The sequence below is a fragment of the Capra hircus genome, chromosome 29 (assembly GCF_001704415.2).
Source record: "Capra hircus breed San Clemente chromosome 29, ASM170441v1, whole genome shotgun sequence".
NCBI lineage: Eukaryota > Metazoa > Chordata > Mammalia > Artiodactyla > Bovidae > Capra > Capra hircus.
In genome coordinates this window covers 554,701-582,698 of record NC_030836.1, presented here as the reverse complement: position 1 = coordinate 582,698, position 27,998 = coordinate 554,701, and the positions used below count along the sequence as shown (strand labels likewise).

The 27,998-nt window shown below is 38.4% G+C and overlaps 1 protein-coding gene across 1 annotated transcript; it reads left to right on the top strand.

The window, feature by feature from the left end:
- C29H11orf54 (chromosome 29 C11orf54 homolog) lies at positions 14–27,988 on the top strand. The gene is made up of 9 exons (XM_005699392.3): positions 14–194; positions 7,666–7,751; positions 9,279–9,377; positions 17,352–17,425; positions 17,605–17,706; positions 18,689–18,865; positions 20,012–20,161; positions 25,837–25,953; positions 26,828–27,988. The coding sequence occupies exons 2-9, from the start codon at positions 7,697–7,699 to the stop codon at positions 26,999–27,001; spliced, it is 948 nt and encodes a 315-aa protein (XP_005699449.2). The 5' UTR covers positions 14–194; positions 7,666–7,696; the 3' UTR covers positions 27,002–27,988.

Below are 27,998 nucleotides of genomic sequence, written 5' to 3'. Positions count from 1 at the left end.
ACGCCCTAACCCTGGAGAGGCGGAGTTGAGTGAGGTCAGAGCAGGCGTCTGATGCAGGCTTGTCTAACCTACTGCTGCTGCTAAGTCACTTCAGTCGTGTCCGACTCTGTGTGACCCCGATAGACGGCAGCCCACCAGGCTCCCGCGTCCCTGGGATTCTCCAGGCAAGAACACTGGAGTGGGTTGCCATTTCCGTAAGTGGAATAGCCTGGGACGTTTAGGCCAACGTTTCGGGAATAAATTGTGGGGTCAGGCGGGTGGAATGCACGTGAACTGCAAGGAAACAGGCACTCCGCCTGACTTGCTCCCAGTGGCCTCACCTCTGCTGAGGTTTCCTATAACTGTCCAGAGTCACCGCGGGTCTTATGGGGGATGTGCGAGTGTGTGTCTCTGGCCAGGTGTGTTTTGTCGTGTTGTGTCCGCTTTTGCCTTCAGAAATCGCTTCTCCGTTAACTTGTGAGACGATCGTACCTTGACCGTGACTCAAAATGTGTAATCTTTGTACTGGAAGCCTCTGTTACGCAACTACTCCCAGCTTCCCGCTCCGCCTTCGAACTGTCCTCCCTCAGAACGAAGGGTCAGCCTCCCAGGAGTTGATTAACAGATCACAGGGGACACCCGCGGCTGATTTTTGTTGTTCGTTTTCTCAGTTCCCTAAATGGTTCAGTTCAGTTCAGTTCAGTTCAGTTCAGTTCACTCAGTTGTGCCTGACTGCGAATCACAGCACGGCAGGCCTCCCTGTCCATCACCATCTCCCGGAATTCACCCAAACCCATGTCCATCCAGTCGGTGATGCTATCCAACCATCTCATCCTCTGTCGTCCCCTTCTCCTCCTGCCTTCAATCTTTCCCAGCATCAGGGTCTTTTCAAATGAGTCAGCTCTTCGCATCAGGTGGCCAAAGTATTGGAGTTTCAGCTTCTACATTAGTCCTTCCAATGAACACCCAGGACTGATTTCCTTTAAGATGGACTGGTTGGATCTCCTTGCAGTCCAAGGGACTCTCAAGAGTCTTCTCCAACACCACAGTTCAAAAGCATCAATTCTTCAGCACTCAGCTTTCTTTATAGTCCAACTCTCACATCCATACATAACCACTGGAAAAACCATAGCCTTGACTAGACGGACCTTTGTTGGCAAAGTAATGTTTCTGCTTTTTAATATGCTGTCTAGATTGGTCATAACTTTCCTTCCAAGGATTTCATGGCTGCAGTCACCATCTGCAGTGATTTTGGAGCCCAGAAAAATAAAGTCAGCCACTGTTTCCACTGTTTCCTGAATGGTTACTGTGTAAAAAGCTAAAAGTTTAAACTAGTTTAGTTTTGATGTTTTTAGTTTTTCCCAAAGTACTTACAAAAAGGAATGAGCTGAAAAAAAATTTTTTTTTATTAAAAATTAAAAAAAAAAAGGAATGATCTGGCTTGATCTCTAGTCCAACTCTTTGCGAACCCACGGACTGTATAGCAGCAGGCTCCTCTGTCCATGGGATTTTCCAGTCAAGAAAACTGGAGTCGGTTGCCATTTCCTCCTCCAGGGTATCTTCCTGACCCAAGAATCAAATCCTCAGCTTCTTGTATCATATAATAAAACCAGGAAAGCAGTCTAGTCTTATTTTGTGGATAGTGTCATGTTGGGATGAAATAGATCTGGAAGGTAATCTAGCCTCTTTACTCAATTTTGCTCTAAATGTTGAACAATTCCAGGCACAGATAGTCAAGTCTTGTAGGGTTTGTGAAGTACAGTAAGTTCCAGAACAGGGATTGCATGCCTTATCCCCTGCCATATTTCCAGAGTGCACTTGCCTCTAACTTGTGAGGCTCAGTACCAAATGAAAATGCAGTGTCCCTTGTTCAAAATGCAATGGGAAAGTGCCATTAAAGCTACTAAGATATAAGCTGTCTCATTTCTTCTGTAGTATCTTTTTCAACTTGTCATGATGTTTTAACTAATAGCATTAATTTGCTATTAATGTCAAGGGCATTATTAATCATGCTATTTTATTGATTATTAATCACTAATTATATTATTAATGGTAGCATTAATTTACTCTTTATTGTTGAGAAATTAAAACTTTAATTCATTAGCACGAGATTTACCAGTCTATATTGTGTAATACCAGTTTTAAATACAAACATAAGATTTAGCTTATACGTAGAATCACTGAAATTACAGTTTGTATTTTGTAGTTCATACAGGCTTATGTACTTATGTATTTTGTTCTCATTCTAACACTGAACAAAACTAACACCCTTGTTTTTATTTCACTTCTTGATGACACTTCTGTATTTATTTTACTTCTTGATGCGTGCTCATTCTACCAACTCCATGGAATCCAGGGAATTTGATTCTCAGTGAACTCTCCTGGATTGTGGGTCCAACAGCATTTTACATTCACAGGGCTTAAATAATTTATGTGAATGGGAAGCAAGAATTTGTTGCCAAAATCTTGACTCTCTGTGCACTGATGCCAACCAGAAACATGGAGACAGTTATGGTGAAGAAAATAGAGGCTTGCTTTCTTTGGCAGGCATAGAGGGAACACAGTAGGCTAGTGCCTCAAGAACTGTGCTCCTCTCCCTGGGTATTAGGGAGAGGTTATGCTCCACTCCCTGGAGAAGGGAATGGCAACCCACTCCAGTATTCTTGCCTAGAGAATTCCATGGACAGAGGAGCCGAGTGGGCTACAGTCATGGGGTTGCAATGAGTCTGACTGAGTGACTAACACACAGTGTAGTCAGGTCAGGAGTATGTGACTTGTTATATCATGGCAATAGCAGTCTTGCATTCTTCTTCTGCAGAGTTTCAAAAAGGGTGGGGTTCCTGACAAGATTAGGGTGTATGTAACTGAGACCCAACTCATCCAAATAAATATTTTAGAAAAAAATAAAAATAAAATAACATTTGCTTTCCATTTTAGAATAAATCTTTTAATTCTGTATGGTAGCCATTTATTTTAATTATTATCACCAAGTAAACTGTTCCTGGATACAGAGAATTAAAGTTTTGGCTATCATCTGATATATATATATATATATCATTTAATAATGCTATATTTGCTAAATAAAATTAAATTTAAATTAAAATATTTAAATGTCACTATATCTTGTTTCCAAGTATTTATAAGTGTGTTAATGTATATGTATAAATATTCTATATTGTAAAAGGAAACAATGTCAAAAAATAGATGGGCAAGAAAAAAAATTTTTTTGCACTTTTAAAATTTTATTTGTTTATTTTTTAGTTTGTTTATTTTAATTGGAGGCTAATTACTTTGCAGTGTTGTGGTAGTTTTTGCCACACAGTGACATGAATCAGCCAGGAGTGTACATGTGTCCCTCCTCCAGAACCCCCCCACCCCCCGCCCGCTTCCCTCCCCATCCCATCCCTCAGGGTTGTCCTAGTGCACCGGCTTTGAGTGCCCTGTTTCATGCCTGGAAATTGGACTGGTGATCTGTTTACACATGATAATATACATGTTTCAATGCCATTCTCTCAAATCGTCCCACCCTCGCCTTCTCCACAGAGTCCAAAAGTCTGTTCTGTATATCTCTTTTGCTGTCTCACATATAAGGTTGTTGTTACCATCTTTGTAAATTCCATATATATGTGTTAATATACTGTATTGGTGTTTTTCTTTCTGACTTACTTCACGTATACCCCAGTGTTCATTGCAGCACTGTTTATAACAGTTAAGACATAGAAACAACCTAGATATCCGTTGGCAGATGAATGGATAAGAAAGTTGTGGTACATATACACAATGGAATATTACTCGTCTATTAAAAAGAACACATTTGAGTCAATTCTAATGAGGTGGATGAAACTGGAGACTATTATACAGAGAAAAATAATTTGTAAAACAAAAGAAAAACAAAAAAAATTTGTAAATGTGTATAAGATGATGGTACTTCCCTGGAGGTATAGTGGTTAAGATTCCATGCTTCCACTGTAGGGGGCTTGGGTTCTATCCCTGGTCAGGGAACTAAGATTCTGTGGCTTGTTCATGTGTGCTAAGTCACTTAAGTCGTGTCTGACTCTTTGTGACCCCATGGACTATAGCCTGCCAGGCTCCTCCGTCCATGGAATTCTCCAGGCAAGAATACTGGAGTGGGTTGCCATGCACTTCTCCAGGTGATCTTCCCAACCCGGGGATCGAACCCATGTCTCTTGTGTCTCCTGCATTTATTGACAGGCAGGTTCTTTACCACTAGCACCACGTGGGAAGCCCTTGCATGAAGTGTATACAAGATTGTATGTACTTTCTTTCTTTGTATGTTTTTCTGTCCATCTGAAATTATTTCAAAAGTTAAAATGGCTTATTCCTAAACAATTATAGTTTATTTCAGTTTGAAAATATGTTTCAGGGAATTCCCTGGAGGTCCACAGGCTTCCCAGGTGGCACTAAAGGTAAAGAATTCACCTGCCAATGCAGGAGACACCAGCACGTGTCAGAGATTCACGTTTGATCCCTGGGTCAGGAAGATTCCTCTGAAAGAGGAAATGGCAACCCACTCCAGTATTCTAGCCTGGAAAATTCCATGGACAGAGGAGCCTAGTGGGCTACAGTCCACAGGGTCACAAAAGAGTCAAACATGACTGAGCATGCACACACCTAACCACCACCCTGGAGGTCCAGTGGTTAGGACTCCAAGCTTCACTTTCACTGCTGAGGGCTCAGGTTTGATGCCCTTTTCAGGGAACTAAGATTCTGCAAGTGGCATGTTGCTGCTAAAAAGAGAATATATTTGAGGTAATTAAAATATGATGGTATAGGGTTTGGGGCCCAGTATCAACAGTTTACATTTTATTTGGGAGACCAAATTATGCATATTAAGTAAATAAAGGGCTTCCCTGGTAAACTCAGTAAAGAATCTGCCTACAGTGCGAGAGACCAGGTTCCTTCCCTGGGTAGGGAAGATCCCCTGAAGAAGGGAATGGCAACCCACTCCAGTATTCTTGCCTGGAGAATCCCATGGACAGAGGAACAGGGTAATAAATTTTGGTATTTGATCAAGTACTAAAGAAGTGTCGGGTCTTAAATATATGTTTGTGAAGGATGTGGTGTTTGAAACTATTGTCATAATTAGAAATCCAGTTTCTAAGAAAATTATGAATCTTTGGAAAATTTAAAAAAATTTGGAAGAGTATTTCAAATGTTTCCAAAGGACCACCTTTCACTTAGTAAGTAATGATATGTCAGACATTATTCAGATTAATGAGTATTCATAAACAATTTTAATGAGAAATCCAACAGTGTTCTTAGAAACACCCTTAAGAGTTTTGTCTTTATTCCTTGCTGTGATTGGCCTAAAGTGGGATTTCTCCACCCACCTAGTATTACTTTTGTTTGTTTGTGCTTTTTGGCTCACATTTTATTTAACTCTGTCTGCTTGCGCACCTCATCACCTGTACACTTGAGATAAGGTACTAACCTCTGCATAAATGTCTAATTATTGTAAAATACTTAGCATATATTTTTAAAAAATCAAATTCTACTTCATTAGTTATCAGCATAATTGAGCATAATTGAATGTTAAAGTTGTTTACCAAAAAAGAAGTTTATTTGTAAATGAAATGATTTGAATATCAAAAGCTAATCATTTGTAGAAATTTCCATTTTTCTTAGTAATTTAAATTTTCTCTTATAGAAGTGATAGTGTAAGAAACTCATGTAATTTTTAGCCTAATTGTCAAATACAGAATAGAAAACACAAGTAAATGATCTATTACAGAAGTACCTGAGCATCCTACAACCAACTGTTATTCTACAACCACTTGAACACTCATAAACCTTAGCAACTAACTACCTTGACTTCAGCATCTATCTTCCTTAAACCAACTGTTAGAAAGCTGCATGTTCAGTCCAGGTACATGACTGGAGAAAAATGAATCATGTGCCCTCTTAGTTTGGTATTCCTTTTGTCTATTTAAATGTCAGCTATTTAAGGTGTTAGTATTAAAAGAGGTTACTTGGACATTTCTCACTCTGATTATTAAATTCTAAAAGCTGTGGTTACCTTTCTGTGAGGACAGACACCTAAATGCCCTTTTGCCTTCCTTGCATAACTGAACTCTTTCATTTCCAGAGCTTTAGATGTTCATGCTTGGTGCACTGTGAACTCTTGCAACCATTAAGCTACACTTGCTTTATCTTGTAAATCCTCATGAAACCTCACAACTCAGGTTGGGACTTGAACCCACTGTCTTTTGAGATCACACACTCAGGACTTAATGAAGCTCAAGTCTTTAGGTCTTATCTAAAGAAAGTATTCAGTGAGAGACAAAGTGATAGGAAGTAGATTTATTTACAGAGACATTTCAAAAATACACAGAACTGCACAAAAAAGATCTTCATGACCCAGATAACCACAATGGTGTGATCACTCACCTACAGCCAGAGATCCTGGAATGCGAAGTCAAGTGGGCCTTAGGAAGCATCACTGTAAACAAAGCTAGTGGAGATGATGGAATTCCAGTTGAGCTATTTCAAATCCTAAAAGGTGATGCTGTGAAAGTGCTGCACTCAATATGCTAGCAAATTTGGAAAACTCAGCAGTGGCCACAGGACTGGAAAAGGTCAGTTTTCATTCCAGTCCCAAAGAAAGGCAATGCCAAAAAATGTTCAAACTACTGCACAGTTGCACTCATCTCATACTCTACACTAGCAAAGTAGCGCTCAAAATTCTCCCAGTGAGGCTTCAACAGTACATGAACCGTGAACTTCCAGATGTTCAAGCTGGATTTAGAAAAGGCAGAGGAACCAGACATCAAATTGCCAACATCTATTGGATCATTGAAAAAGCAAGTGTTTGAGAAAAACATCTAATTTTTTTTTACTGACTATGCTAAAGCCTTTGACTGTGGATCACAACAAGCTGTGGAAAATTCTTCAAGAGATGGGCATACCAGACCACCTGACCTGCCTCTTGAGAAATCTGTATGCAGGTCAAGAAGCAACAGTTAGAACTGGACATGGAACAACAGGATGGTTCCAATTCGGGAAAGGAGTAAATCAAGGCTGTATATTGTCACCTTGCTTATTTAACTTACGTGCAGAGTACATCATGAGAAACGCTGGGCTGGTAGAAGCAGAAGCTGGAATCAAGATTGCTGGGAGAAATATCAATAACCTCAGATATGCAGATGACACCACCCTTATGGCAGAAAGCGAAGAACTAAAGAGCCTCTTGATAAAAATGAAAGAAGAGAGTGAAAAAGTTGGCTTAAAACTCAACATTCAGTGATGGACAGGGAAGCCTGGCATGCTACAGTCCATGGGGTTGCAGAGTCAGACACGACTGAGCAACTGAACTGAACTAATTTCGTAAACAAAAAGCAAGACGGCCTTGGAGAAGAGATGGACAGTGTGGGCCAGCTCAGAAAGCTAGAGGTCCCAAAATGTAGGATGGTTAGTATTTATGGGCTGGGTAACTTCATAGGCTAACAAGTGGGAGGATTAATCCAACTATTTGGGGCAGAGATTTTCAGGAATTAGGCCACCACCCACTTTTTGGCCTTCTATGGTTATGGTGCTTATGGGTGTGCCATTTAGATGCTAATGTTTTATAAGGAGGCTCAAGGTCTACTGGAAGTTGAATCTTTTGCCATCTTGGACTTAGTTGGTTCAGACTAATTTTTCCCCAACAGCTATGTTATTCTTTTAAAGGTTGTGCCTTGTCCCCTAAGGAAGAAAGAAGATGGCTTGTGCTGAATATTCTTTTCATGTGCCAAGTCTAGAGGAGCTTGTTGGAGGTAAATACTATACTGAGTCTTTTTTATTATCCTAAGAGAAAAATATAAAACATTCTAAGATATGAGAGTCCAAATCTCTGCCTCTCAAAAAAACCTAAATTCACCATTCAAATAGTCTTGATGAGATACTAACTTTACAGAATGAAAATGAATATGATAATTCAAGATTTAAATGTATGTGGTGCCCAAAGAGTACACAGTTTTGCTTTATTAACTTTTTACCAGTTGCAGTACTCTTGAAATAATCTACTGTGATACATTAATCATGTTCCCAATCTACTACTTTTTCCCCCCTCTCCTGATATGACAGACTACCAGTGAACCTTGCTTAGTTTTTTCTGTCTGTGTATATTTTTAGGTATCTCACCTTATTTGAACAAGAATTTAAGGAGTGTCAGAGGATTAATTCAAGGGAAGGGATCTACTAATAAGTAAGAAAAAGAAAGTGAAGCCAGGAGAGAGAAGGAATATATATATATATATATTTGTATAAAATATATATATTTGTATAAAATATATATATTTGTATAAAATCATGACAGATTCAAGTTGATGTTCGGCAGAAACCAACACAACATTGTAAAGCAATTTTCTTCCAATTAAAAAATAAATAGATCCAACATGCCTCAACTAAGACCTGTTGCAGTCAAATAAATATTTTTTTTAAAAAAAGACTCTGGAGGGGTGCACAGATCGTTGATGGGGAACTAAGATTGCACATACCACCCAGCATGGCCAAATAATAAACTTTTTAAAAAAAGGTATAAACTGTTTCCAGTATCCCAGAAGACTCTTCACACTTTCTTAGTCAATATCACTTTCCCAGGAAGTGACCATTGTTCTGACTTGTGTGACTTTAGATTAGTTTTCTTTGTTTGAAATGCAGATAAGTAAAGTCATATAGCACATACTTTCATGTCCTCTTTTGCTAAACACTTTGCCTGTAAACATTAATGAAGGTGTTGCATGTAATTGCTTACTTTCTAGCAGTTTAAATATTACATTTCAATTCCTGGAATCCTTTCCCTAAAAGAAAATAAGTGCAGTGTTTATCTTCAGTGGTTTATAATCACTACAGCTTACAGTGGTACTTATGAAAGTATTTATGCATAGTAGTATTCATATCTTATGATTAATTATGTGTCTAAATAAGTCCATTAGCAAGATTGTTCCCCCCCTTTTTGTTTTATATGATTTTTTTGGCAGCACAGCATGCAGGAGCACCCCCTTCAGTAGAAGCATGGGGTCTTAATTGCTGGCCCCCAAGGCTCCTTTTAAATTACTCAAGTTTAGGGACTTCCTGGCACTCCAGAGGGTAAGACTCCTTGCTTCCACTGTAGGTGGCAAAAATTCCATCCCTGTTCTGCAACTAAGATCCCACATGCTGGGCGGTGCAGCCAGAAATTAAAAAAAAAAAATTTACACAAGTTTAGGTTGGAAATAGGACACACAAAAAAATCGGGGGAAGACTTGATCTGTAATGGCAAATTTCTACCTAATGTTAACCCTTTCTCTTGTCTTCTTTAGTTCTGCAGAAGGGGCTAATGGATAACTTTGCTGAAGTCCACGTCTCTGTAGTTGATTGCCCTGATTTAACTAAGGAGCCATTTGCCTTTCCTGTAAAAGGTAAGCAGTCTTTGCAATTAGCTTTTCCTTTTCAGACCAAATCTTTTCCTGAAACCAAAATTATTTTTAAGGATTATCTTAAATTATCTCTAGATAAAGGATATTGCCCCAACTTTTAGATTAAATTGTGCGTCATTTCTGTGTTTTCTAATATTGGTCAAATTTCATTTTATACCTTTGTAGGAAAATATGGTGTTTTATGTACTTCTGTAACTTTCATAGGTTATATAATAGCTATTCAGTAGGCTAGCATCTGAATATCACATGACAATTTTATTTTTAATTGTTCAAGTGACTGTTATGGAAACTTATTATAATTTTTATGTTTCATTTATTCAATATCTGAAGGCTTTTAAGAAAAAGCCTTGTATTTATTTGAATCATCTATTAAATATTTACATCCCTTCAACAAATTTGTCAACTGATTACCAATGTTCAAAGTGAGGAGGGACATTAATATTGATGCTGAAACAGCCTCTGTATAGCAGCATCAAATTGACTCTCAGAGACAAAGAGTTTTCCATGAAGTAGAAAAGAATAGCTTTATCACTTTGCCAGGCAAAGAGGGACATAGCAGACTAATGCTCTCAAAACTGTGGGTCCCAAACTGAAGTGGGGGTTTGGGGAGGCTTAGGGAGGAGTTAGTCATGAGGAGGGGTTTCTCATAAGGATCAGGGTACTCGCAAGGCTTGCATTTGTTCAGTATAGAGATCGTCTCGGGCGGTCCCGTGATCTGTGGTTCTCAAGGTTATTGAACTGTAACTTTCTCTTTGGAGTGAAGAATGTTTCATCAAGTAGTTAACATCTTCCATTTGGTGGGGGTTTTAGTTCTGCAGAAGGGCTCAAGAATACTGTTCTGTATGTCCCTTACTGGAAGGACCCATTCAAAAAGACCCTGATGCTGGGAAAGATTGAAGGCGGGAGGAGAAGGGGATGACAGAGGATGAGATGGTTGGATGGCATCACCGACTTGATGGACATGAGTTTGAGCAAATTCCAGGAGTTGATGGACAGGAAGACCTGGCGTGCTGCAATCCAAGGGGTCACAAAGCGTCAGACACGATTGACCGACTGAACTGAACTGGTATCACTTAAGGAATAACCTGCCCCAAGGCTACACTGTTTATTTTGGCTGCTCTGTGCCTTCGTTGAGGCTCGTGGAATCATCACCGTGGCATGTGGACTCTTGGTTGTGGAAGACGTATAGTTCCCCGACCATGGATTAAACCTGGGTCCCCTGCATTGGGAATGTGGAGTCTTCACCACTGGACCATGAGGGAAGTGCCCTTAAAATATAATTTTAGCTAAAGCCCTCCACCCCCACAAAGAAAAACGACTTTTAAAGGACTAAGTCATTACAGACTAATATAGAAACTTCATCCAATCCAGACATTGGCCCCCGTTCTAGCCCTTGCCTTACCATTAATTCCATTGCTTTTATGTTACTAACTATATCAAGTCATACTTGGTTATGACAGTATTAGAAGCACAAGTAGGGAACTCCTCAGCAATCCAGTGGTTAGGACTCCTAGTCAGGGAACTCAGATACCATAAGCCAAGTGGCACAGCCAGAAAAACAACAAAAAAGGAAAAAAACACAGGTAGTTAGAATAGGACAGGGGTCCTAGCTACTTTTAGGTTGGCCAAAAGATTCGTTTGGTTTTTTTCTTAAGATGGCTCTAATAGCGCTTAGTTGCCTTTAGCTTCATTCAGACAATTTTGTTAGATTATATTCTGACAGCCGTCATATCAGCATATGTTTTTTAAAAACTTATCAAAATGGATAAGTTTTGTGTAACCATTTTATTTTTTTAAATATAAATTCATTTATTTCAATTGGAGGTTAATTACTTTACAATATTATATCGGTTTTGCCATACATCAACATGAATCCGCCACAGGTATACACGTGTTCCCCATCCTGAACCCCCTCCCTTCCTCCCTCCCCATACCATCCCTCTGGGTCCTCCCAGTGCACCAGCCCCAAGCACCCAGTATCATGCATCGAACCTGGACTGGTGATTCCTTACATATATACTATGATACATGTTTCAATGCCATTCTCCCAAATCATGCCACCCTCTCTCTCTCCCCCAGAGTCCAAAAGACTGTTCTATACATCTGTGTCTCTTTTGCTGTCTCGCATACAGGGTTATTGTTACCATCTTAAAAACCATTTTAATATTGAAGATAGAAGAAAAAAAGCAACATTTTCAGCATATTATGCTTTTATTACTTGAGGAAAGGTAAAAACACAGTTTCAGTTTCAGTTCAGTCACTCAGTCGTGTCCGACTCTTTGCCACCCCATGAATCACAGCACACCAGCCCTCCCTGTTCATCACCATCTCCCCGAGTTCACTCAGACTCAGGTCCATTGAGACCGTGATGCCATCCAGCCATCTCATCCTCAGTCGTCCCCTTCTCCTCCTGCCCCCAATCCCCCCCAGCATCAGAGTCTTTTCCAGTGAGTCAACTCTTCTCATAAGGTGGCCAAAGTACTGGAATTTCAGCTTTAGCATCATTCCTTCCAAAGAAACCCCAGGGTTGATCTCCTTCAGAATGGACTGGTTGGATCTCCTTGCAGTCCAAGGGACTCTCAAGAGTCTTCTCTAACACCACAGTTCAAAAGCACCAATTCTTCGGTGCTCAGCCTTCTTCACAGTCCAACTCTCACATCCATACATGACCATAGGAAAAACCATAGCCTTGGCTAGACAGACCTTAGTCGGCAAAGTAATGTCTCTGCTTTTGAATATACTATCTATGTTGGTCATAACTTTTCTTCCAAGGAGTAAGAGTCTTTTAATTTCATGGCTGCAATCACCATCTGCAGTGATTTTGGAGCCCCCAAAAATAAAGTCTGACACTGTTTCCACTGTTTCCCCATCTATTTTCCATGAAATGATGGGACCGGATGCCATGATCTTCATTTTCTGAATGTTGAGCTTTAAGCCAACTTTTTCGCTCTCCTCTTTCACTTTCATCAAGAGGCTTTTTAGTTTCTCTTCACTTTCTGCCATAAGGGTGGTGTCATCTGCATATCTGAGGTTATTGATATTTGTCCCGGCAATCTTGATTCCAGCTTGTGTTTTTTCCAGTCCAGCGTTTCTCATGATGTACTCTGCATAGAAGTTAAATAAGCAGGGTGACAATATACAGCCTTGACGTACTCCTTTTCCTATTTGGAACCAGTCTGTTGTTCCATGTCCAGTTCTAACTGTTGCTTCCTGACCTGCATACAGATTTCTCAAGAGGCAGGTTAGGTGGTCTTGTATTCCCATTTCTTTCAGAATTTTCCATAGTTTCTTGTGATCCACACAGTCAAAGGCTTTGGCATAATCAATAAAGCAGAAAGATGTTTTTCTGGAACTCTCTTACTTTTTCCATGATCCAGCGGATGTTGGCAATTTGATCTCTGGTTCCTCTGCCTTTTCTAAAACCAGCTTGAACATCAGGGAGTTCACGGTTCACATATTGCTGAAGCCTGGCTTGGAGAATTTTGAGCATTACTTTACTAGCATGTGAGATGAGTGCGATTGTGCGGTAGTTTGAGCATTATTTGGCATTGCCTTTCTTTGGAATTGGAATGAAAACTGACCTTTTCCAGTCCTGTGGCCACTGCTGAGTTTTCCAAATTTGCTGGCATATTGAGTGCAGCACTTTCACAGCATCATCTTTCAGGATTTGAAACAGCTCAACTGGAATTCCATCACCTCCACTAGCTTTGTTTGTAGTGATGCTTTCTAAGGCCCACTTGACTTCACTTTCCAAGATGTCTGGCTCTAGATTAGTGATCACATCATCATGATTATCTGCGTCGTGAAGATATTTTCTGTACAGTTCTTCCGTGTATTCTTGCCACCTCTTCTTAATATCTTCTGCCTCTCTTAGGTCCATACCATTTCTGTCCTTTATCGAGCCCATCTTTGCATGAAATGTTCCCTTGGTATCTCTAATTTTCCTGAAGAGATCTCTAGTCTTTCCCATTCTGTTCTTTTCCTCTATTTCTTTGCATTGATCGCTGAAGAAGGCTTTCTTATCTCTTCTTGCTGTTCTTTGGAACTCTGCATTCAGATGCTTATATCTTTCCTTTTCTCCTTTGCTTTTCACCTCTCTTCTTTTCACAGCTATTTGCAAGGCCTCCTCAGACAGCCATTTTGCTTTTTTGCATTTCTTTTCCATGGGGATGGTCTTGATCCCTGTCTCCTGTACAATGTCACGAACCTCATTCCATTGTTCATCAGGCACTCTATCTATCAGATCTAGGCCCTTAAATCTATTTCTCACTTCCACTGTATAATCATAAGGGATTTGATTTAAGTCATACCTGAATGGTCTAGTGGTTTTCCCTACTTTCTTCAATTTCAGTCTGAATTTGGCAATAAGGAGTTCATGATCTGAGCAACACTCAGCTCCTGGTCTTGTTCTTGTTTTCTGTACAGAGGTTCTCCATCTTTGGCTGCATAGAATATAATCAGTCTGATTTTGGTGTTGACCATCTGGTGATGTCCATGTGTAGAGTCTTCTCTTGTGTTGTTGGAAGAGGGTGTTTGCTATGACCAGTGCATTTTCTTGGCAAAACTCTATTAGTCTTTGCCCTGCTTCATTCTGCATTCCAAGGCCAAATTTGCCTGTTACTCCAGGTGTTTCTTGACTTTTGAAACCCCAAAAAAGATTTGTGCAATGTATGGAGAAGGTGCTGTGACTGAACAAATGTGTCTAAAGTGGTTTGTGAAGTTTTCTGCTGAAGATATACTGGATGATGCTCCATGGTCGAGTAGACCAGTTGACATTGATAGCTATCAAATTGAGATATTCAGTTCAGTTCAGTTCAGTCGCTCAGTTGTGTCTGACTCTTTGCAGCCCCATGAATTGCAGCACACCAGGCCTCCCTGTCCACCACCAACTCCGGGAGTTCACTCAAACTCACGTCCATCGAAACCGTGATGCCATCCAGCCATCTCATCCTTGGTCGTCCCCTTCTACTCCTGCCCCCAATCCCTCCCAACATCAGAGGCTTTTCCAATGTGTCACCTCTTTGCATGAGGTGGCCAAAGTACTGGAGTTTCAGCTTTAGCATCATTCCTTCCAAAGAACACCCAAGGTTGATCTCCTTTAGTATGAACTGGTTGGATCTCCTTGCAGTCCAAGGGACTCTCAAGAGTCTTCTCTAACACCACAGTTCAAAAGCACCAATTCTTCGGGGCTCAGCTTTCTTCACAATCCAACTCTCACATCCATACATGACTATTGGAAAAACCATAGCCTTGACTAGATGGACCTTTGTTGGCAAAGTAATGTCTCTGCTTTTGAATATGCTATCTAGGTTGGTCATAACTTTCCTTCCAAGGAGTAAGCATCTTTTAATTTCATGGCTGCAGTCACCATCTGCAATGATTTTTGGAGCCCCGAAAAATAAAGTCTGACACTGTTTCCACTGTTTCCCCATCTATTTCCCATGAAGTGATGGCACTGGATGCCATGATCTTTGTTTTCTGAATGTTGAGCTTTAAGCCAACTTTTTCACTCTCTTCTTTCACTTTCATCAAGAGGCTTTATAGTTCCTCTTCACTTTCTGCCATAAGGGTGGTGTCATCTGCATATCTGAGGTTATTGATATTTCTCCCGGCAATCTTGATTCCAGCTTCTGCTTCTGTCAGCCCAGTGTTTCTCATGATGTACTCTGCATATAAGTTAAATAAGCAGGGTGACAATATACAGCCTTGACGTACTCCTTTTCCTATTTGGAACCGGTCTGTTGTTCCATGTCCAGTTCTAACTGTTGCTTCCTGACCTACATATAGGTTTCTCAAGAGGCAGGTTAGGTGGTCTCGTATTCCCCTCTCTTTCAGAATTTTTCACAGTTTCTTGTGATCCACACAGTCAAAGGCTTTGGCATAGTCAATAAAGCAGAAATAGATGTTTTTCTGGAACTCTCTTGCTTTTTCCATGATCCAGCAGATGTTGGCAATTTGATCTCTGGTTCCTCTGCCTTTTCTAAACCAGCTTGAACATCTGGAAGTTCATGGTTCACGTATTGCTGAAACCTGGCTTGGAGAATTTTGAGCATTACTTTACTAGCAATGTGAGATGAGTGCAGTTGTGCGGTAGTTTGAGCATTCTTTGGCATTTCCTTTCTTTGGGATTGGAGTGAAAACTGACCTTTTCCAGTCCTGTGGCCACTTCTGAGTTTTCCAAATCTCCTGGCATATTGAGTGCAGCACTTTCACAGCATCATCTTTCAGGATTTGAAATAGCTCAACTGGAATTCCATCGAGTTATACCATGCAAGAGATTGCTGACACACGCAAAATATCCAGTCCTAAAATCATTTGCAGCAGCTTGGTTATATTCATTGCTTTGACGTTGGGTTCCACATAAGTTAAGCAGAGAAAACCTTCTTGACTATATTTCCACATGCGATTCTCTACTTAAATAACATGAAAACATTCTTTAAAAAAAAATTGTGATGGGTGAAGAAAAGTACAATACTGTACAATAATGTGGAATGGAAGCGATTGTGGGGTAAGTGAAATGAACCACCACCTACCACACCAAAGGCTGGACTTCACCCAGAGAAGGTGATGTTATGAATATGAAGAGATTGGAAGGGAGTCCATTCTACTATGAGCACCTTCTGGAAAATCAAACAAGTTAATTCCAAAAAGTACTGTTCCCAATTAGACCAGCTGAAAGCAGCACTTGATGAAAAGTGTCCAGAATTAGTCAACAGAAAATGCGTAATCCTCCATAATGCAAGGCTACATGTTTCTTTGATGACCAGGCAAAATCTGTTTTAGCTTGACTGGGAAATTCTAATTTATCTGCCGTATTCACCAGACATTGTACCTTTGGATGTCCATTTATTTCAGTCTTTACAAGATTTTCTTCATGGAAAAAATTTCAGTTCCCTAAAAGACTGTTAAAGGCACTGAGAATAGTTCTTTGCTCAAAAAGATAGAAAGTGTTGGGAAGATGGAATTATGAAGTTACCTGAATAATGGCAGAAGGCAGTGGAACAAAATGGTGAATACTTTGTTCAGTAAAATTCTAGGTGAAAATGAAAAATGTGTGTTTTATTTTTACTTGAAAAACTGAAGGACATTTTTGGCCAACCCAATACAGATTCTGACCCCTGCTATTTGTAAAATGATGAGAATGGAAAACTTACATACTCTTTAAAAATATATATATATAGTTGATTTATGACGTTGTGACAATCTCTGCTATACAGCAAAGTGACTCAGTTATACACATATATACCTTCTTTTTCTATATTCTCCATTATGGTTTATCACAGGATATAGAGTAAATTGTGTATACTCTCTTAAAAAATATTTATTTATTCATTCATTTATTTCGCTGCACTAGGTCTTAGTTGTGGCATGCAGAATCTTTAGTTGCAGCATATGGGATCTAGTTCCCTGACCAAGGATTGAACTCAGGCCCCCTGCATTGGGAGCTCAGAATCTTAGCCACTGGATCACCAGGGAAGCCCCAAAAGTTATTGTTGTTCAGTCGCTCAGTTGTATCCAACTCTTGGCAATCCCATGGACCTTATACAGCATGCCAGGCTTCCTTGTCCATCACTGTCTCCCGGAGTTGACTCAAACTCATGTCCATTGAGTTGGTGATGCCATCCAACCATCTCGCCCTCTGTCGTCCCCTTCTCCTCTTGCCCTCAATCTTTCCCAGCATCAGGGTCTTTTCCTTTGAATTGGGTACTCACATCAAGTGGCCAAAGTATTGGAGCTTCAGCATCAGTCCTTCCAATGAATATTAAGGGTTGATTTCCTTTAGGATGGACTAGTTTGATCTCCTTGCTGTCCAAGGGACTCTCAGGAGTCTTCTCTATCACTATACTTTGAAAGCATCAATTCTTCTAAAAGATACATACTCTTAATAAGTGTTTTCTGGTATTTTATACTTAGATGTAGATGTTCACCTATTTTTAAGGTATATTTTCTTTTTAGGCATCTGTGGAAAAACTAGAATTGCAGAAGTAGGAGGTGTGCCTTACTTACTGCCTCTTGTAAATAAAAAAAAAGTAAGTGTATTTTTACTTTTCACATTCACATGAAGATTATGGAAACTGATTCCTATTTTTATTCTTAGAAGATCCACTGACCAATGTGACAAGCAAATGTTAATGGACTCAGTAACAAACAGTAAACCTGGGAATTTACGTAAGTCAGTTTTAAATAATATGCTGTTTCTCTTACTTAGGTTTATGATTTAAATAAGATTGCAAAAGACATCCAGCTTCCTGGAGCTTTTATTCTTGGAGCAGGAGCAGGCCCATTTCAGACTCTTGGATTCAATTCTGAGGTCAGCATATTATCATGTGTTATATATAATATGTAGTATATATTAATATAATTATTTTAATTTATTGATTTGAGACTTTGTTTGCCTTTTTCCTTTTACTGCCTTATCAGAAATCTTGTCATCTGAATGAATTGTAAATGGTTGATATCATACCTCTCTACAGATTTGATACTGTTTGATACTGATTTAGAGTGTAGAACATGCTACAGTTAGTTGAACTGAAATGGAGCACTAATCTCTAATTTAGATTTTCTTAAGATATACATTCAGTCATAGATGAGTCTATCAAAGGTCCTGCTGTGATTTGCCGAGGACTGTGGACTGTGAAAGATTTTGGTCCATACACATCAGAGGATTCCTAGCTTCTCTGACCTTGGCTAGTTCAAAGACAGCTTTCAATCAGAAGATGCATGAAATGTTTAATGACCTAGTCAACTCCCTCCTTCAGACCAATAGTAGGGATCTAGCCCACTAGTATGATTATTATTTATAAAAGGTAATCTCCATCACTGTGTATGTCAACACATTTCCAACATAAAAATATCAGTGCTTCTTCACATCTCATGAACAGAGAGTGAATAACCGCCTCAGTTTGCATATTCTCTCTCACTGCCTCTTACAGATGTGACTGTTAGTCAATAATCATACAAGTCCTTTTAGAGAAACATTAATATAAATTTCCTAGTGTTCAAGATAGAAAAAGTTAAAAATTGTAAATGAGAAATTTTAAAGCAAATGTCACAATCTCATAGAAACACCATAATACTGTAAACATTTTATAAAACGTTTTTTCCAGTTTTTTGATATTTGTAAATCTTTAACATTTTAATCTAACATTAAATATTGTGTTTTTCATGTTTTATTATTAGATCTTGAAATGTCTTAAAGTCTAGGGCAAAATATTTTGTCACATTTTCAAGATATTCTGTTTTGCATAGAGATTCTAGGATTGACTAAATACCTTATTTACTTTTCTTTTCAGTTTATGCTACTTGTTCAGGCAGAAAATGAACACAAACCTCCTGTGAATGGAAGTTACTTTGCTCGGGTTAACCCTGCAGATGGAGGGTGTCTACTAAAGAAATACAGTGAGAAATATCGTGATTTTGGGTGTGCATTACTGGCTAATCTTTTTGCCAGTGAAGGCCAACCTGGGAAGGTGATTTTGTTGATAAATGCAATAGTCTCCAAAACTTCTCAGAGAGCTAAAAATCTGAATGCTTATTGCTACTGTAATTTTCTTAAGAAAATCCAAAGCTACCCAAGTCAAAGCTCTTTAAATAATCCAGTTATGAAAGATTCAGAAAGTACTGCAGGCAGAGTGAAAGTCTCATTTAAAACTAAGGTTAAGAATAATACAATAAACAATAGCCTTTTTCCAAGGAACTAAAAGGTAATAGGATATTCTTGTGGGGAGTGAGTTAGTCAAATAGATGAACCATGCAGCTGAAGTAGATAATGTCTGCCTACAGTTAGTACATATGTAACTTGCTCATTCCTGACTGATCAGACATTGATTGAGATAGCTAGAAATGATGGGATTATATTATAGAGTATAGAAATTATAGAAAGAAGAGATAAATTAATGCCCCACTTCATATTTATTTCCTGTTAGTACCAAAAAAAAAAAAAAAAGATTTCATATTCCAAAATTGTAATGATGGTCACACAGCTCTATAAATATACTGAAAGCCATTGAATTGTTTACTTTAAATAGGTGGATTGTATGGTATGTGAATTGTATCCCCAGTAAAGCTGTTTTTTTTTTTTAAAGATGATTTCAGTTTTAGCAGTTGTGAGAACTCTCAGATTTTGTAAAGAGATAACTACTTCAGCCACTTTGAGAAATGAGGTGGTGAAGCAAAAATACCTACTAAAGTGGGGGTAACAGAAGTCCAGAATTTTAAAGGAAATAAGAAAATATAGTCATTTCTCCTCTCTAGTTATCAGAAATTAATCCCTTAAATCAAATAATTCTCAATCTTATACCATATTGACATATAATGAGTCTCAAGAGTTCAGTGTTGAATATAGCTATAAATTTATAAAATTAAGCTATAACTCTCTTTCTCAGTCTAAGAAAGCATGAATAAGACATTATTAGAGTAAATGATATATATCACATATATATATATATAATTAAGACTTAAAGGACTGAGACACTTCTGCTAATATCTGGGTGCTCAAAACAAACAATTGAATATTTGCTTGATGGCACTGAATTATATAATGTTTCACTTTGGTAGTTATTTGCATAATATTTTATAGCTTAGAACAATGATATGTATATTTATATTCTCTCTAGGTCATTGAGGTGAAAGTCAAAAGAAGAACTGGAAAACTTAACTTTGTGACATGTATGAGGCAGACTCTTGAAAAACATTATGGAGATAAGCCTGTAGGAATGGGAGGTGCTTTCATAATTCAGAAGGGAAAAGTGAAGACTCACATTATGGTAAAGGCCTCTGCACATGTGTGTGCGTGTGTGTGTGTGCATGTGCTTAAGATTGTAGGAGATTTTAATATACATTGAGAATTTAACCTTTAAAGAGTTTCTGAACAGATCCTTTTACTATGATCATATTACCTTAAAATTTAAATGACAAAGAATACTGTAAAGCATGTTATATGATAAGGTCCTGCTAGGGTCCTTTCTTTATGTTAATAATATTAGAACTTTCTTCTTAGCTTCAAAGATCAAGATAGCTGTGAGTATAAGCCTTGAAAGTGCAAGTGAAAGTTGATCAGTTGTGTCTGACTCTTTGTGACCCCTTGGAATATACAGTCCATGGAATTCTCCAGGCCAGAATACTGGAGAGGGTAGCCTTTCCCTTCCCCAGGGGATCTTCCCAACCCAGGGATTGAACCCAGTCTGCTGCATTGCAGGTGGATTCTTTACCAGCTGAGCCACAAAGGAAGCCCAAGAATACTGGAGTAGCCTTTTCTGTCTCCAGAGGATCTTCCCAACCCAGGAATCGGACTGGGGTCTCCTGCATTGCAGGCGGATTCTTTACCAACTGAGTTATCAGGGAAGCCCAAAGTTAATTTGGAGTCAGGCTCTCCTGCCCTGACGCCACCCCAGCCTTAGAAACTGATCATTTCCATTGCTAGAATCCCAACCTCAGTAAATTGAGTTTACTGTTAAGATGGTTGTCAAAAAAAAGATGGTTGTGGTTTTAGGGAAAAAATTCATCATGAAAATTATAATCTTATATGATGCTGTAAAAGTGCTACACTCAATATGTCAGCAAATTTGGAAAACTAAGCAGCGGCCACAGCACTGGAAAAGGTCATGTTTCATTCCAATCCCAAAGAATGCTCAAACTACTGCACAATTGCACTCATCTCACACGCTAGCAAAGTAATGCTCAAAATTCTCCAAGCCAGGCTTCAACAGTACATGAACCGTGAACTTCCAGATATTCAAGCTGGATTTAGAAAAAGCAGAGGAACCAGCGATCAAATTGCCAACACCTGTTGGATCATGGAAAAAGCAAGAGAGTTCCAGAAAAACATCTACTTCTGCTTTATTAACTATGCCAAAGCCTTTGACTGTGTGGACCACAACAAACTATGGAAAATTCTTAAAGAGATGGGAATACCTGACCACTTGACCTGCCTCTTGAGAAATCTGTATGCAGGTCAGGAAGCAACAATTAGAACTGGACATAGAAAAACAGACTGGTTCCAGATCGAGAAAGGAGTATGTCAAGGCTGTATATGGTCACCCTGCTTATTTGACTTATATGCAGAATACATCATGACAAATGCTGGGCTGGATGAAGCACAAGCTGGAATCAAGGTTTCTGGGAGAAATATCGATAATCTCAGATATGCGGATGACACCACCCTTATGGCAGAAAGTGAAGAACTAAAGAGCCTCTTGATGAAAGTGAAAGAGGAGAGTGAAAAAGTTGGCTTGAAGTTCAACATTCAGAAAACTAAGATCATGGCATCCGGTCCCATCACTTCATGGCAAGTAGATGGGGAAACAGTGGAAGCAGTGAGAGACTATTTTTCTGGGCTCCAGAATCACTGCAGATGGTGACTGCAGCCATGAAATTAAAAGACGCTTACTCCTTGGAAGAAAAGTTATGACTAACCTAGACAGCATATTAAAAAGCAGAGACATGATTTTGCCAGCAAAGGTCCGTCTATTCAAAGCTGTGGTTTTTCGAGTAGTCATGTATGGATGGGAGAGTTGGGCTATAAAGAAAGCTGAGCGCCAAAGAATTGATGCTTTTAAACTGTGGTGTTGGAGAAGACTCTTGAGAGTCCCTTGGACTATAAGGAGATCCAACCAGTCCATCCTAAAGGAAATCAGTCCTGAATATTCATTGGGAGGACTGATGCTGAAGCTGAAGCTCCAGTACTTTGACCACCTTATGTGAAGAACTAACTCATTAGGAAAGACCCTGATGCTGGGAAAGATTGAAGGCAGGAGGAGAAGGGGATGACAGAGGATGAGATGGTTGGATGGCATCACTGACTCAATGGACATGAGATTGAGTAAACTCTGGGAGTTGGTGATGGACAGAGAGGCGTGGAGTGCTATAGTCCATGGGGTCGCAAAGAGTCAGACACGAGTGAGTGACTGAACTGAACTGGACTGGACTAACTGTAAAAAAAAAAAAAAGAATATATTTATAAGATATTAATGATGAGATACCATATGAGGACAAACCAGGTCATCTAGGATTTTCAAAAATAATTTTTAGGACTTCCCTGATGGTCCAGTGGTTAAGTATCCACTTGCCATTGCAGGGGACACAAATTCTATCCCTGGTCCTGGAAGATCCCACATGCCACAGGGCAGCTAAGTCCATGAGCCACAACTACTGAGCCCACACACTCTAGAGCCCATGCTCTGCTACAAGGGAAGCCATTGCAAATGGGAGGCCCACACACCACAGCTGGAGAGTGGCCCTTTCTTTCAGCAACTAGAGAAAGCCCTCATGTAGCAACAAAGACCCAACACAGCCAAAAATAAACAAAAAAGTTATTTAAAAATAATAATTTTTGGTAGGTGAGTGAATGAAGTGTCATTGTTGTTCATTCCCAAGTCATTTCAGGCTCTTTGTGATCCCATGGACTGTAGGACATTAGGCTCCTCTGTCCTCTATTTCCCGGAGTTTGCTCAAATTCATGTCCATTGAGTCAATGATGAACAAAATGTAAAAGTGTTACACTTTAATGTTGTTTTGTTTTAACAATGAAGCTGTCACAAAATATAATTGTTTTAAAGTTTTTAATCTGATAAATTTAAATGGCAAACCAGCTGATCTCCCATATAAAAACATATTGTGAAACTACTCAATTACTTTTCCAAATTATTTACAACAAAATTATAGGTCAATCCATTTGTAAATACCAAATGATTATAGGATTTTTTAAAAATTAAATAATACTTCATTACGAACTGTAGTTAATGTGATATACATTAGATCTTTAAACTTACTCATCTTACAACTGAAAGTCTGTACCCTTTGATCAGCATCTCCTCATTTCGCTCCCATCCTACCTCAGCCTCTGACAACCACCGCTCTACTGTTTCTCTAAACTGGACTTTTTTAGATTCCACATACAAGTGATATCACCCAGTATTTGTCTGCAACTGGCTTATTTCACTCAGTATAGTATCCTCCAAGTTCATCTGCTGCTGCTGCGAAATCACTTCATTCGTGCCCGACTCTGTGTGACCCCATAGACGGCAGCCCACCAGGCTCCCCCGTCCCTGGGATTCTCCAGGCAAGAACCCTGGAGTGGGTTGCCATTTCCTTCTCCAGTGTATGAAAGTGAAGGTGAAAGTTCATCTACATTTTTACAAATGGTGGGATTTCCTGCTTTTTAAAGCCTGAATGATAATTCATATGTATCACAACTAGAAAGATAGGTAATAATTTTTTTGTCCGTTCATCCATTATTGTTGTTATTGTTTAGTTGCTAAGTTGTGTCTGACTCTTTGGCACCCCATGGACTGTAGCATACCAGGCTCCTCTGTCCTCCACTGTCTCCGAGAATTTACTCCAATTCTTGTCCATTGAGTTGGTGATGCCATCCAACCATCTCAGTGTCTGTCGCCCCCTTCTCCTTCCCTTGGTCTTTCCCAGCATTAGGGTCTTTTCCAGTGAGTTGTCTCTTCGTATGAGGTAGCCAAAGTATTTGAGCTTCAGCTTCAACATCAGTCCTTCCAATGAATATTCAGGGTTGATTTCCTTTAGGATTGACTGATTTGATCTCCTTGCAGTCCAAGGGACTCTGAAGAGTCTTCCCCAACACCACAGTTTGAAAGCATCAATTCTTCGGTGCTCAGCCTTCTTTATGGTCCAATTCTCACATCCATACATGACTACTGGAAAAACTATAGCTTTGGCTATATGGATTTTTGTCAGCAAAGTTGTATCACTGCTTTTTAATGCTCTGTCTAGGTTGGTCATAGCTTTTCTTTCAAGGAGCAAGCGTCTTTTAATTTCCTGGCTGCATTCATACATTGACAGACACTTAGGTTGTGTTTCCCAGTCTTGGCTATCACGAATAATGCTACAGTGAACATAGGAGTCCAGATATGTCTTCAAGATGGTGATTTCATTTACTTTGGATATATGCCTAGAAGTAGAATTGCTTGATCATATGGTAGTTTTATTTTTAATTTTTTGCAGAACTTCCATAATGGTTATACCAGTATACATTCTGACTAGCAGTGTACAAGGGTTGTCTTTTCTCTACATCCTCACCAACACTTTATCTCTTGTCTTTTTGGTAACAGCTATCTTCACTAAAATGAGCTGACGTCTCATGGTTTTGATTTGCATTTACCAAATGAATAGTGATATTGAGTGCTTCATATTATCTGTTGCCCGTTTGTATGTCTTCTTTGGAAAAAATGTCTAATTCGGTTCTTTGATCATTAAAAAAAAATTTTTTTGCTCGTGAATTACTTATATATTTTAGATATTAACCCCTTATCAGATATATGGTTTGCAGATATTTTCTCCCATTCCATAGATTGCCTTTTCATTTTGTTGACTGTTTTCTTTGCTGTACAAAAGCTTTTTAGCTTAATGTAATCCCACTTGTTTTCCTTTTGTTACCTGTACTTTTGATGCCAAGCCTAAAAAGTCAAATCCAATGTCTTAAAACTTTCTCCCTATGTTTTCTTCTAAAAGTCTTTATAGCTTTAGCTCTTGTATTTAGGTGTTTTATCCATTTTTAGTTTTTGTATCTGGTATGAAGTAAAGGGTCTAACTTCACTTTTTTGCATATGGACATCAGTTTTCCAGGCATCGTTTGTTAAAACGATAGTCCTTTCCCACTGAATGGTCATGGCATCCTTGTCAGAAACCATTTGACCATATATGCAAGGATTTACTTCTGGGATCTCTTCTGTTCCATTGATCTGTATGCCTGTCTTTATGCTAGTATCACACTGTTTTGATTACTACAGCTGTAGTAAGCTTGATATCAGGAAATGTGAGACTTCCAACTTTCTTCTTCTTTTTCAAGACTGTTTTGACAATTTGAAGCCCCTTGAGATTCCATATGAAGTTTTCGGTGTTTTTTTCTGTTTCTGCAAAAACACCATTGGGATTTTGATGGGAATTGCAGTGAATCTGTAGATCATATTTGATAGTATTGACCTGTTAACATTATTAAATTGTCCAATCCATGAGCACAAGATGCCTTTCCATTTATTGGAGTCTTTTAAAATTCATTTCAGCAATGTTTTGCACTTTTCAGTGTACAAGTCTTTAGCCTCCTTAAGTGTATTCCTCAATATTTTATTCTTTTTGATGCTTATACTCCACTTTCAATGCTGTGCTTTTTTTTTTCCATCTAGCAATAGCAATAAAAGCATTTAATACTGGGATGAGGATATGCTCATAGGAAAGCTGAGAAGCTATGAAAAATAAAAATACAGCAATAGACTCCTTTATTTATTCACTCATATCTTTCAATGTGTACACACTGGTTGGCAGTCCTTTTGAAAGCTAGGGTATATGAATCTCCTGGTGCCAAAAATAGCAGTAGAATGTATAAGAAAGCTTAAAGCTTTTAACAATGAAATTATATGTAAATTTTTAGCTCAGTAATATTCAGTATGTTTACATGTTTAATGTCCTTTTATTGTAGCCTGCAGAATTTTCTTCCTGTCCATTGAACTCTGATGAAGACGTGAATAAATGGTTGCATTTTTATGAGATGAAGGCTCCTTTGGTTTGTCTGCCAGTTTTTGTCTCCAGAGATCCCGTAAGTCTATGTCTGTCTTTTACATTGCAAGATATTACAGTGGTAATGCTTGATTTTTAGAATATTCGTTTAGAATAATTAAGCTCTTTTTGTGTTCTTAATTAAGAACTAGGATAGTTTCTAGAATTACCTTGAAAGGTAAGGAAGCAAGTAGCTGACTACTTAAGATCTAGGCAAAGTAGATTTTACCTTTGGAGAATTGAAGCCACAAACATTTTAAATAGCATCCAAATTATGTTATTAAATAGTAGAATCAGGACAGGATTCAGATCTATTTGCTGTTCTTCATACTATTCATTATATTCTAGTTTTCTACCCTTGAAAAATAATAATATAAACTAATTCAAACCAAATATCTACCACTGTACTGACTAGTTATATCTTTTGAACTAGTGATTACATGTCTAGGAATTAATCACTAAATATATGCTTACATGATAAAATGATTAGTGAAAAGGGTTATTCATGACATCATTGTTGTAATAGCAGAAGAGCTGGAAATAATCTAAATCTCATTTGAAAAGAATTAGGAAGCTCTCATGATCTGAAAGCTATATTGTTAATTTAAGAAAAACAACATACAGCATAGTAGATGCAGAATACTGCCTATGAGTAATAAAAACATAGATCTTTCTGGAAGGATATAGAAGATACTGCTTACTGTGGTTGCCTTTAAGGAAAGGAGTGGTAATGGCAGGAGTTGGAAAGATACATTTTACTGAATATAAACTTTTGCACCCTCTGAGTTTTGATTCATGTGACTGTATTACCTACCCCCAAAAATTACTGTAGCCTAAATTAAAAAGATCTCCTATTGCCTAAGTTCTATGCAGAGTAATTGGAAGACTAACAGATGGCTTCTCTGCCGTTCTAGGGGTTTGATTTGCGGTTGGAGCACACTCATTGTTTCAGTCATCATGGAGAAGGTGGACACTACCATTATGACACCACCCCAGATATAGTGGAGTACCTCGGATACTTCTTACCTGCCGAGTTGCTCTATCGCATTGACCAACCAAAAGAGACCCATTCATTTGGGCGAGATTAAATCATCTGGTACTTGTTTAGAAAAAGTAATAATTAACTAAGGTTAATTGATTGATTAACTCATTAATTGATACTAATATAAAGTCTAATAGAAATGATCTCACTACTTAAGCCCTATTTTGGGGGCCTTTGAAATGAAAGTTATGTTAACATTGGGTTCTGTGTTATTTCACAGATCTATCTGAGAGGGACTATTGGGCACACAATACACATAATGGAGATGTTCTTCATTATTTTTATTCTAAAAATCATTCTTATGTTTATAATTAAGTACAGACATGATTAAGAATCAAGTGATTATTTCTACTAGCTAATAGTAATTTACATTTGTATAACATTATTCAGTTTTTCAAATTAGTCTCACAACTGCTAAGTGGATGTTTCTGGGTATTAGAAAAATCAGTGTTGGAATATTGATTATTAAATCTTTCTACTGAATTTTAAAAATCCATTTTAGAAGTCAGAGTACACTTTTTTTTCATGGAATAAGGTGGTCAGAGGGAGTACCTTTACTTCTTTTGGTGAAGTGAACCATAATTAGAAGTTTGCAGTTTGCCTTTCACAAATGTCAGTTGTAAGCAGTTTGTATCTTGTTGGTTATTTGCAAGAAGAGAAGGGGGAAAAAAGCATCAAAATATATAACTTTGAAGTGTGTGTAATTTATAAATGAAGCTGTTGCTAAATATGACTACTGTCCTTTGTGAAATACAAAATTATACTTTACCAATTATAATGGTTGAGATTTTCCTCAGTGTTTTTCTATAATAATCATTTGCCAAAAACAACTCTCTCATCTTATAATACCAACACTACAGATTTAGGAGCTTTTTGGTACTAAGCATATAATAAATCATCAGGAAATATGTTTTGATTGTCTTTCGATGTTAACTATAATGTGTCCTATGAGTATAAATCCCTAAATATTACTTTTAAGTAAATACTACTCTGTAACAAAAAAATGAATAAAAATTTTATATTCATAATATGACACTGTTTCT

What these genes read in the sequence shown, in the direction of transcription:
- C29H11orf54 (XM_005699392.3), top strand. Translation starts at nt 7,697, where the DNA reads ATGGCTTGTGCTGAATATTCTTTTCATGTGCCAAGTCTAGAGGAGCTT. An exon ending in CTCTTGTAAATAAAAAAAAA is followed by an intron (nt 17,426 to 17,604) that starts GTAAGTGTATTT and finishes TCTCTTACTTAG; the next exon opens with GTTTATGATTTAAATAAGAT. An exon ending in AAGTGAAGACTCACATTATG is followed by an intron (nt 20,162 to 25,836) that starts GTAAAGGCCTCT and finishes CTTTTATTGTAG; the next exon opens with CCTGCAGAATTTTCTTCCTG.